Genomic DNA, 12069 nt, shown 5'->3' on the forward strand with positions numbered 1-12069 from the left:
AGGGCAGTGTCACTGGCCCTCATATGTGGGATCCGAACTGGGGCCCTCTGGCGTCCCAAGCCAGTTCTTAACCATCGCGCCACTCGGCTGGCCCTGGGTATTACATTTTTAATGTCATTGCTTTCTTATGATTACAGATCATTGTTCAGGATTTTTACATCTTTAATTTTTAATAAAATATAAAGCGTTGAAAAGGTTTTCAAAAATTCATTACATTTATAAAAGCTTCTTTAGGTTCCCAATTTTTATATAATTTCTGTAAATATCTCTCCAGTTTTTAATACACAAGTTATTCATTAATTTGTTTCTAACTGCATAGCAAGCTTTTCCTAGTGAATTCAAAATATATATCCATATATGTGAGGGTTTTTACCTCATTTATGAATAATCCAACTGAACCTTTGTCCTAGAAGATGACATTCCTGTGTGGTCATTATCATGGATTTATTTTTTCATCCAATAGTTATCAAGCTCCTTCTTTGTGTTAAGGTTCTGTTGTAAGCATTGGACTGAACAAGATAAACTCTTTGCCCTAATAGAATTTAAATTCTAATGGAGACAGCCTAGAAACAAATCAATAGAAACATAATATAAGGTCAGACAGCAATAAGTGCTATGAAGAACATAAAATAGAGCAAGGTGACAGAGTAGAGAGGGCTGTGACTTTAGATAGGATAGCCAGGGAAGGCTTTCTTGAAAATTCATAGACACAGAAAGTAGAATAGAGGTTACTAGTGGGAGGGGAGAGGAGGGTGAGGAGAAAAAGAATTGCAAAGTAATCTCGAAGAAGGTAAAAGAGCTGAAATTATAAAGACAAGAACAAAAATCAAAAAAATTCAAAATAAATGCACACCAGAGGGAAAATAATCAACAATAGTAAAAGTTGGGTTTTTGAAAAGATATATAAAATTGATAGTAAGACTGATCAAGAAAAAAAGGAAAGAAGGCACAAAAGAATATCAGAGATAAAAATGGGCATATCACTACTGACCCTATAGATACCAAAATGTAACCTATATACTATGACTAATTTAATTTGATGATTTAGATGAAATGTTTAAACTCCTTGAAAAATATTACTTATCACCAGACAAAGAAGATATAGGAAATCTGGAAGGATTTACATTATTATAAGACTTAAATCTATTATTAAAATTCTCACAAAGAGAATTCCAAGTCCTGATGACTTCCATAGATAATCCTTGCAAATACCTATTTAAGGAGAAAAAAAAATAGCATCAATAACACTAATATAAAGAAGACTTTTGCAAGACAACAGAAAGTCATTTTGTAAGGCTAGCATAACCTTGATATAAAACCTGATAAGAATATCATTTTTAAAGAAAAGGAAATTATAGGCCAGCCTGGTCTCTGAACACAGATAATACACTTCTAAGCAAGACAGTGACAAATCCAATCAGTCAGGTATGAAATGGATAATGCATACGACCCAAATTAGATCTGGTTTTATTTCAGAAATGCAAGCTTGGTCTTCCATGTGAAAAATAATCAATGCAACAAATGTTGTCAAGGGAAAAAAATATATGATTTTCTCAATAGATGCAGAAAAAGTATTTACTAAAAATCCATTCACTATAAAGTTTCCTAGTAAACTAGAAAGAGAAGGGAACAACTATTATCTGATTATGGATATTTAGGGGAAAAAAAACCCCACAACAAACGTCATACTGAAATGGTAAAATATTGAACAATACCCACTGAAATCAGAAACGATACAAAAAATGTTCTGCTACCACTAAGGTTATTCATCATTATACAGGACATCCTAGCCAGCCCAATAGGGTAAGATTAAAATATAGTCTTAAGAATTGGGAAGAAAGAAAAAAAATTCATTCTTCACAAAAAACCACCACAAAACATGATTATGTAGGTAGATAATTGAAAATAACCTATAGATACACTTAAAAAATCAATATGTGATTTTAGCAAGTTCATTGAATACAAGATCAACATAGCAATCATTTGCATTTCTATACACTAACAACAATTAGATGCTAAAATATAAAAATACAATTTATAATACCTCAAAAAACATCAAGTACATAGGAATCAATTTAATAAAATGGTTATATTAGGATTCTCCATAGACAGAATTAATAGGATATATATGAAATGAAATATATATGAAATGAAATATTATATATATGAAACAACCATTGGTCATAAAATGGATAATAAATTGTGGTATAGCCAAACAATGGAATAATATACAACTGTGAAAAAATAAGGGAAATACACACACACAGCAATATAGATTCATCTCACAGAAATAATGTTGAGTTTAAGAAGACAGATGCAAAAGAGTACGTACAATATGATTTCATGCTATGTTGTATGGCCTGGGTGGGAATTACATAGAAGTGATGATGTTTGTCCATAAAACTGTATGTTTAAGAATGTGCACTTTATCTGATTTTGGTGTCTGTGATTCAAATTTCATGACAAAGCTTCTTGTTACTCTGATGATCTGATATGTGTAAGTATGTAAATTATGTAGTTCTATATTCAGCCAGAATTTATTTTTATAATCTAAATGAAAATATCTTTTTCATATTGGAAATCATACCAAGTGATAGAAAATTTAAGGAAATCAAAATTTTAAACATCTGCAAAGCCTTTCTGTGGCTTAATCACATTCTGGCCCATGACTTTAATTTTCAGAAGCACCTATTTCAAGCAGGGGAGAGTAGCAAAGTTCTTCCAAGTGGGGAGGGATTTGTCTTTCAATATAGAATGAAATCCAGAAAGTTAGAAGATACCTTCCTACACAGTTGGATTAGTTCATGAAACTGAGAATCAAAGTGGTGACAAACATAGATAGTCTTCACATCTATCTACATCGGCAAGGCCATGTTTCCGATACAGAACATCATTACATCCCAGGGAGGACAATCTAAGGTGCAACACTGTGTACTTTGCTGCCAAGAGAGACGGGTGTCCCCAAGTGTTTCTCAAGCATGCCTAGCCATCTGACTGGTTGAGTCTGAAATTGTGACATTCCAAGGCAGTATGAGAAAGATCCTACCTGGTAACAAGGAAAACCTGGGAACGATGACTCAGCAAACAATGAACCAAGGCTTTTATTTTGTTGACCCTTTCCAAAGGACCATCAGTGCCCTCTTCCTCACCCACAAATTGCCTTGAAAACACAGATGAAACTTCTAAGCCTGGCAGTCAACTTCTATTAAGCTAGCTCCATGCTACCTGTGAATGTTATCTAGCTCTGGCCACTGAGCCATGTTGTGCTCCAAGCAGGTGTGTGGGGGGGGCTACACAGCTTCTTGAACTCTTCATACCCTTCTCCGTTTTGGAGCACTTCTTTACTCACGTTTGTGGCTGCCTGCAGCACACTCCCCTCCCCCTCCCCTNCCTCCCCCTCCCCCTCCCTCTCCCCCTCCTAGTCTTGAGAGCAGCGGTTGTACATTCCTTGTTTTGTCCAGAGACCAGCAGAGAGTCGGCTATAGACAAATCCCATACTTTCTTTCATAGCGGTAATTGACCTTTAGAGAGAACAAAACTAATGCCCTGTGAGGTATACTTAAAGGTATTCAATTAATACATTGTTAAAAAGTCTTAAAATGATTAAATAATATCAAAGTGAATAAAATAAAAAGTGTAAGCTCTTCTCCATTCTCACTCCATCAAGTTGGTCAGTAGTTTTCTTTCCAGACATTAGCTTAGCTGTAGAGAAACATTTTCCCCCAAAGATGGCATTACATTATATGCTGTTCTGCAATACATAAAACTTGTTTTATTTTTTATTCACTTAATATCTCACAAACCTCTTCCCATGACAGTACATAAGTTAACGTAAGAAAAAAACAAAATTTGGTAGGAGAAAAGCCTTAGGTATGTTTTTCTCTACATCTAAGAGGCCCTGCAAGTGGCAGTGGGCAACCTATACAAGATCCACAAGTAAAATAAATCTAATTCGGCAAAGTAGCGATCCAGAGCATTTCTCAATATGTCATCTTCCTTGGCTCTTTTCTTAGGGACTTGCTACTAGAAGAGGCACAGTCCTAGCCCAGCCCCTTTGTAAGGAGAACCAGAGTCAGGATTGGGGTCCCTCTGCCTGGAGAAAAGAGAGAAATCGGTAGTCAGGGGCATCCTTCTCACTGTCCTCCCACTTTCCTTCCGCATTCTCAGTGGTCTGTGATCGTTTCCTTTTGAGAGCACTCCATCACTACTGTCTCTTTATCAAACCCTCCTTTCCCAGCATCTCTTATCTCCACCGCTTTCAGAGACCTTGACGTTCATCCTCTCCTACCCGCCCCGATGTTCTCTTATGTGCTGGTTTTTCTTGGTCTCCAGGGTGTTTTTGGAAAACATTTGGATCACAACAACATTACTCAGCTCTCCCGTGACTCGATCAGTGACGTGATGCAAACTTTAACAGGTATCCCTGAGGTTGGTGTCCCTAGGCTACTCTAGATCAAAGTGGACAGCTGCTCTGAATGGCCCTGAAAGGAAGTCAGGATGCAACCCACCTCCCTCAGGCAGCCAGTCGCAGCTGAGTAGACACTATTGCTTGGGGTTGCGGTTGCGCAAGGGAGCATGAGGTTAGATACCCAGCCAGGGGAAAAAAAGTAACGTCAAAGGCTGACTTTCAAACCAGATGCCTCTTTATTTCAATTTTAAAACAGCTCACCTTAGCTGGAATTCTCCCGTGCCCAGCAGCGGGGTCCTGTAACCCGAAGATGAGCCCACCCTGGCCCCAGCTCGCCTCTCCATCCCCAAGCTGTCTTAAATTTCATCCCATCCTCCTCCCCACTCCACTTAACTGCTTTCTTTTACTTTCAGCACACTCTATAGAGCCCTGAAACTGTCTTCCGGTCTTTCGTTTTCTGCTTGAACCAAACAAGGAGCCCCGTGTGCACTGTGTAGGCTTTTGTCCTGCACCATAACAAACCCGCTCCCGACCCCTGTGGTGCTTTCCTCGGAGACTGGGAGGTTCCAACCTAATCCCGAGGGGCAGAGCGGCCCCTGCAGCGGGAAGTCCCGCTTGTGGGTGGCCAGGCTAGTGCCTAGCCCAGCGGCAGAAGAAGTGAACAGGCCTGGGATATACCTCTTCCCACTCCAGGACGCGCCCGCCTCCTGGAGTCCGGGAACTCCGCCCAGGACCACTACACTTGAACTCCAAGGGCTAGACCACGCCTCCGGCCCCAAGCACCCCGCCCCTGCTGCCGTCCTTTTAGTCTCTGTCCGAGTGCGAAACGGACTGCTGGCGCGATGATGGCTGTGTGGCTGGTGCACCTCGGGCAGAAGCTGCTGCTCTGGGGCGCGGTGAGCGCGGCCTCCCTGGCGGGCGCCACCCTAATCCTGAACCTCCTGCAGATGCTGGCGAACTATGTGCAGAAATGGCTGCATATGAGGCCGCTGCCGACCATCGGGGGCGCCTACCCGTTTGTGGGACACTCGTTGATCCTGAAGCCGGACCCGAGAGGTAAGGGACCGCGCTCAGGCCCGCCGCATCCCAACCCGAGGACCGGTGGGCTCCCAGCCCGCGCGGCCCCTCCTGGCAGCGAGTCCTAGGCGTGCAGGAGCTGCTCCCGGAGCCAGAGCCGGAGCCCAGACCCCGACCCGCCGCCTCGCCCTCATCAGCCTGTTACACTAGGACTTGAGGTGCGGGCTGCTAAGACAGAGGAGACTATCACCCCCTCGAGAATGGATTTCCCAATTCTATCCAGTTTTCCTTTTGACACTTGACACAATTGCTAGTACCTCCGTTCCATATGAACTTTTTCTTTATGTGTACTATAGAATACAGTATTTCTAAACTCCTGTCTTTCTGCTTTTTCTCTTCCCCTTTTCCCGATTCCGAGATGCTCCCATCTCAAAACACTGTCTTTTCTTCTGCCTTTGCTATTAAAGCCTTAAGGGCAGAAACACCATAAAGCTTTCTCTCTCTTTCTCTCTCAAATAAGGGACTAGAGATTCATTTGAACTCCGCCCCACTCCCCACCCCCAATCACAAGACTTGACCACAACTATTCATTCCTTAGCCATTTTAAGGAGGTTACATAACAATTAACGATGGCGGGGGCTTCCCTAAAACTCATATGGCAAGTTTCAAAAGTCTTATTTATTAAAGAGTGAATTTTTTTATTGAAGTCATTTTTTGAATAAAGTGATATGCTTTGTTCATGGGGAAAAAAATCACTTTTGTAAGTTAGAAAGGCCTCAAAAGTACCTGATATTTGCAATGCCCCATCAGGGAGTGTGAATTAGATCTTAGCACTTCACTTTCATGGGTGTATAAGTTGTGATACCAAGAGCTGAAAAGATTTGCCTAAAATGATGTGTTTTAAAAGGACCAGAATTCAATTTCCCCTCAGGTTGTTAATCGTAGTTTTACAGGCTCAATATTAACTCCAAAGCTTAAAGGATTATTTCTTTTCCACTTCTCTTTCTCCAAATAAAAATACTGACATCATTTCAACTTCATAGGACTATGATGAGGCCTCATGGGAGAATGTCACCAAAATACTGAAAATGTTTCTGGCAGAAAAAATCCAAATACTTTTCACCAACCAACATCAATGTGACTCATGTTATAAATGATGCAGCAACACGTTTAGATATGAAAATTACATTTGCAAAAATCATCTTGGCTAATACTAAATGCAGAGGTAATCTTCCCTTTTACCTTAAGGCTTTATATATTAAAAATAATTGCATAGAAATATAGACCCACCCTGGTCCCCCAGCAAGAAACAATATACTTAAGGCTCATCGTATCCTTTCGATGGATTTTTCTAAGAATTGAAATTTCTGGTGAATAAGACCTGTTTGAAAAACAAACTGTGAGTTGATTGGATTATTAAAAATAATTCTCCTTGGAGTTATTTTCTGAGTGAAGAGAATGACAATATACTGTCTTTTATAAAGGGACTTTTTAATCCATCAACAAGTACTGGATTTTGGCATCAGACAAAGCTTTGCTCAGTTTCCAGCTTTGCAACCAAGTTGTTTGAGAGGTTGTTTAAATCTCTCTAAGTTAAAGTTTTTTACCCGTTACTTGTAAAAGGAAACTGTATTACAGAGTTGGTTTTTTTTTGTTTTTTTTGTTTTTTTTTTTTTAGCTGAGCCATCCTGCTACCTGTTGGCAGCTCAGCGGCTGCTCAGCTCGGGCTGGACTCGAACCGCTGTTGCTCAGAGCTCAAACTTTTGAGCGAGCTCTTAACCAACTGAGCCACTCGGCCGGCCCTACAGAGTTGTTTTAAAGATTAAATTTAATGCAGCTTCTAGATCACTATCTGAAACTTGATTAAAGTTCTTTAGTTGTCAATCATACATTTATTGAGGCCCGGCTTTGTGCCCAGCATTGAGCTCAGCAAACTTGGAGATATCAGAACATTCTAAAATATATTCCCTGCTCTCAGTAACCTTGTCTCTTATACTAGAGGTTGTGACTTTCATTTTGTGGCTACTATTCAAAGTTTGGCCTCAGCAATCTCACCTGGAGCATTGCAATTGACTTCCAACTAAACTCTTAAACTCTAATGTCTTGTTTTTCCAGTCCATATGTCAACACCTGCCTTCTCCAACTGCTCCCTGCTATTGGACCTGATATCTTCAGATCCAAGTTTTAGACCAAGGCAGTCAGTATATTAGCATGACACATGCTATTTTGATACTGTTGATTTGGCCAAGCTCTTTTCACAGCAGTTCCCTAATTGTTTTGACTGGAGAACATTTTGAAGCCATATGATGTAATGGTTAAGATGGCACATTTCTGGGTCTAGATAACCTTGGGTACAAAGCCAGATTCCACCCTCTATTAGCCCTGTGATATTGGTCAAGTTACTAAACTGTGCACAATTTCCTCACTTATTTAGTGACTTTCATAATGGTGCTTCTCATCTAACTATGGTGAGGCATAGCTAGCCTGCCTCTCTTTATTGCGCTCTGCCTAGATTTTGCAAGCAGTGTAATGAGGCTTCTGCCTCATTTCCTAAAGTGTAGTCAGTTCCCCAACTAGGACTCCAGTCCTTCCTTTGACCTCACGTTGAATTACTTGGGCTCTGTCTAATCTTTGCCAGGTCTTTTGTCTGAGGTCTGGGCCCTGGGTCCTAATCCTTCAGTTCCTGGCTACTGTCCTGTTTCCACCCAGGTGGCACTCACCAATATGGTATTCCATGACTGAGAGATTTGTCATCATTGGACCTCTCTTAATGCCAGTCTGCATTCCCTAGATAGAGGCCTCACAGATATCAACATAGAAAGTGTTGACTCCCAAGTTTTCCTTACTACTTGAGTATTGTAATTGGGATTGATGGCCACCATTTCCTCATACTCAACACAAGGACCAGCCATAAAACAGGGCCAGGGCTTCTAAACCTGGCTGCATCGAGTCCCAGACTTTTTTTCACTCCCAGAAGCTTCCTGTGGTCCCAGCATACCCAAGTTATTCACTGATCTCACACACATTATTAGTGTTATTGTCCTATAAAACACAACTCCAGCCATGCTGCCAAATTTCCTTATGTAATCCTTACATTGTCCTCAATGCTGTTCAGTAATTCCTTTTAGTTCCATAATTCTTTCTTATATTCACTATGATTGTTCTTCCACGTTTTTGTCACATTTCCAAACCAAATTCCAACTCCCGGCTATAAGATTTTTTTCCCTATGTCAAAGAAAATATAAACACAAGCCTTATTATTTATATATTTGTGTGCATGTGTTCTTCTCCAACTAACAAAATATTTTTTTAATATTCTTCCAGCTTACTTCTTATTCTCTACCTTCAGGAAAATAAAACTCCCTTTACTTTTAAAATTTTGTTCACTTAAATAATGTTAGAAAATTTGTAAAAATAGTACAAGGAAAGTTCACATATGCCATCTACCCAACCTTCTCTAATGGTGACATTTCATATAGTTAGTATAATTATCAAAGCCAGAAAGTTAATATTTGTGTGATGTTCCTAACAAAGAGATAGCCCTTATTTGAATTTTAAAACTTTCCTTAGTAATTTTCCTTTCCTGTTCCAGGATTCGATTGAAGATCTCACCTGACGTTTAGTAGTTGTGTTTCCTTGTGTTATGTTCCTCAATATTTGTGTTTTCTAATCTGTGATCGTTTAGACTATGATCAGTCTTTCTGTGTCTGTCATGACCGTGATACTTTTGCTGAGTGTTGGTCAGGTATTTTGTAAAATGTCTCTCAGTTTGGGTTTGTCTGTTGTTTTTCTCATAAGGTTTAGGTTATGCAGTTTGGGCAAGAATTCCATAGAAGTGATGTTGAAAGTTTTTCCTCTAAGATCAGGAACAAGATAAGGATGCCTACTCTCACTACTTTTATTTAACATAGTATTAGAAATCTTAGCAGAGCATTTAGGCAAGAAAAAGAAATGCATCCAAATTAGAAAGGAAGAAGTAAAACTCTCCCTTTGCAGATGATATGATTGTACATGTAGAAAATCCTAAAGACTTCACCAAAAAGGTGTTAAAACTAATAAACAAATTTAGTAAAGTTGCAGGATATATAATTAATGTACAAAATCAGTTGCATTTCTTTATGCTAATAATGAACTGTCAGGAAGAGAACTTGAGAAAACAGTCCCATTTACAATTGAATCACAAAGAATAAAATACCTAGAAATAAATTTAACCAAGAAGATGTAAGATCTATATACTGATAACAATAAGACATTGATGAAATAAATTAAAGAAGACACAAATAAATGGAAAGATATTCCGTGCTCATGGATAGGAAGAATTAACATTGTTAAAATGTCCATACTACTGAAAGCAATCTACAGATTCAATGCCATCCTTATCAAAATTCCAATGGCATTTTATACACACATACACACAATGAACAAGCAATCTTAAAATTTATTTGGAACTACAAAAACCCCTGAATAGCCAAAGGAATCTTGAGAAAGACGAACAAAGCTGGAGACATCACAAGTCCTAATTTTAAATTATATTATGAAGCTATAGTAATGAAAACAGTATGGAATTAGCATAAAAACATACACATTGATCAATGGAACAGAATTGAGAGCCCAGAAATAAACTCATGCAAATATGGTCAATTAATTTACAACAAAAGAGAAAAGAATATACAATGAATAATATTCCATTGTATATATGTTCCACATCTTTACCCAATCCCCTATTGATGGACACTTAGGTTGCTTCCGTATCTTGGCTATTTAAATAGTGCTGCAAAGAACATGGGGCATATACTCGTATATCTTTCTGAATTAGTGTTTTCATATTCTTTGGATAAATACCCAGAAGAGGAATGTCTGGATCATATGGTAGTTCTATTCTCAATTGTTTGAGGAACCTCAATATTGTTTTGGAGAGAGTGGAAGGGAAGCATCTATCTATCAGGGATGGAGAGACAGGACAGGTTTTCCTACTTATAAAGGGTAGCCTGAGGCAAGATCCAGAGAAATTTAACAGCTTCAGTGTTCTTGGGAAAGGCACGTGTTAAGGCTCACCACAAGAATCCCCAGTGTTTGGCATTTCACAGTTAACCAGGTCGGTTCATATGTGCTATCTCACTCATAATTAAATTAAATTGCTCTCATAATTCATTCATTAAATCATTAAATAGGGACCTTGTGTTTTACCTTTAAGATTTGAGAGACCTGGGAGATACTGAGTCGCCCAAAGTGAAAAAGTAAAACACCCAAAAGACACAATAAGAAACTTACTTAAAATTAAATATTTTCTCCTAGAATTTTTTCAGCAGCTAATTTCTTACACTGAAGAAAACCGACACAGGCCATTGTTTAAACTCTGGCTTGGGCCAGTGCCAGTAGTGGCCATGTATAACGCAGAAGTTGTGGAGGTGAGTCTGTGGTAAATATCAATATTCCATTGCATATTTGATGGTGTGAGAACTTATTAGAATAAATATAGTGAATATGTCCTTATATTTAATTGAATTCAGTGCATTGAGCATTACATTAAATATTTTAGGCTATGTAGGTGCTTTTCAGGTATAATCTGAATCCTGGGGCGAGTAGCAGCCTCTTGATATCTATACCCATTTGTTATCAGGTCCCAATATATTGTTTCTTATCAGGTTCTCCCTTTTTGGAAAGTCTGCAGGATACAGTTTTATAGAACCATAAATAGATATTTCTTTTTTTTTTTTCCAAGCTGAGCCATCCTGCCATCTGTTGGCAGCTCAGCGGCTGCTCAGCTCGGGCCGGGACTCGAACTGCTGTTGCTCAGAGCTCAAACTCTTGAGCGAGCTCTTAACCAACTGAGCCACTCGGCCAGCCCATAAATAGATATTTCTATGAGGTGAGCACATGTTATCGGCCAGGCACTATTTTACGATTCCAAAAATATAAGACTAATCAAATGTGAGTGTTTGCCTCAAAATGCTCAATCTCATATTATATCCATTATGCATTTATTATTCCAAGTAATTTCCCTAAAAGAGAATGCTAATCTGATATTGATATGTCAGACATTGTTAATCCATGCTATTGAAATTACCCCTCAAAAAAAATGGTATACCGTTTACTTATTATTGTGACATTGGGCAAACTACAATATGTCGTGGTTTGATGAGAAAAAGATTTGGGTCAGGGAATAAAAATGGGATAAACAGACCTTCGTGGAATAAAATTAAGAAGAAAAATTCCTGGGCAATTATGCTGGGATATGTCTTGTTTAATTATCGTGGTGAAAATATTGGTGTTTCTCTGGTACCCCACAGCAGAATCCTGGTCCAAAGTAGATAGTAAGAGGGCCAAACAGAGGATTTCAGCCACTGCTGACTTAATATGGAGGCTTGGTACATATGGATAGAGATCTGCCCAGAGTAGGGAGCTTGAGCCAGAAGCCTGGGAAGCATTTTGTGCTTAGTCCTATATGCTCATCCCTTCTACTTCACTTTGACTCAAAATGTGACCTAATAACACCCATGGCTCCCAATTTAGTTATATTCTGGAGACATTCAAATGTGTACCTCTAGTACAAGTCTTTTTTTTTTCTTTTTTTAAATATCTGAAGCTGATGTTGAATAATAATGTGTGTCAACTATAATTATATATACATATAGTCACGGGAC

The 12069-nt window shown here is 38.9% G+C and overlaps 1 protein-coding gene across 1 annotated transcript in view; it reads left to right on the forward strand.

The window, feature by feature from the left end:
* Positions 1-5215: 5215 nt before the first annotated feature.
* The window catches only part of CYP4V2 (cytochrome P450 family 4 subfamily V member 2), a 25827-nt gene continuing 18973 nt past the window's right edge, over positions 5216-12069 (forward strand). The window contains exons 1-2 of the mRNA XM_019667240.1: positions 5216-5464; positions 10721-10833. Coding sequence (XP_019522785.1) covers positions 5251-5464; positions 10721-10833 — 327 coding nt within the window. The 5' untranslated portion in view covers positions 5216-5250. The remainder of the gene's footprint in view (positions 5465-10720; positions 10834-12069) is intronic.

This window comes from Hipposideros armiger, unplaced genomic scaffold (genome assembly GCF_001890085.2).
Source record: "Hipposideros armiger isolate ML-2016 unplaced genomic scaffold, ASM189008v1 scaffold_488, whole genome shotgun sequence".
Classification (NCBI taxonomy): domain Eukaryota; kingdom Metazoa; phylum Chordata; class Mammalia; order Chiroptera; family Hipposideridae; genus Hipposideros; species Hipposideros armiger.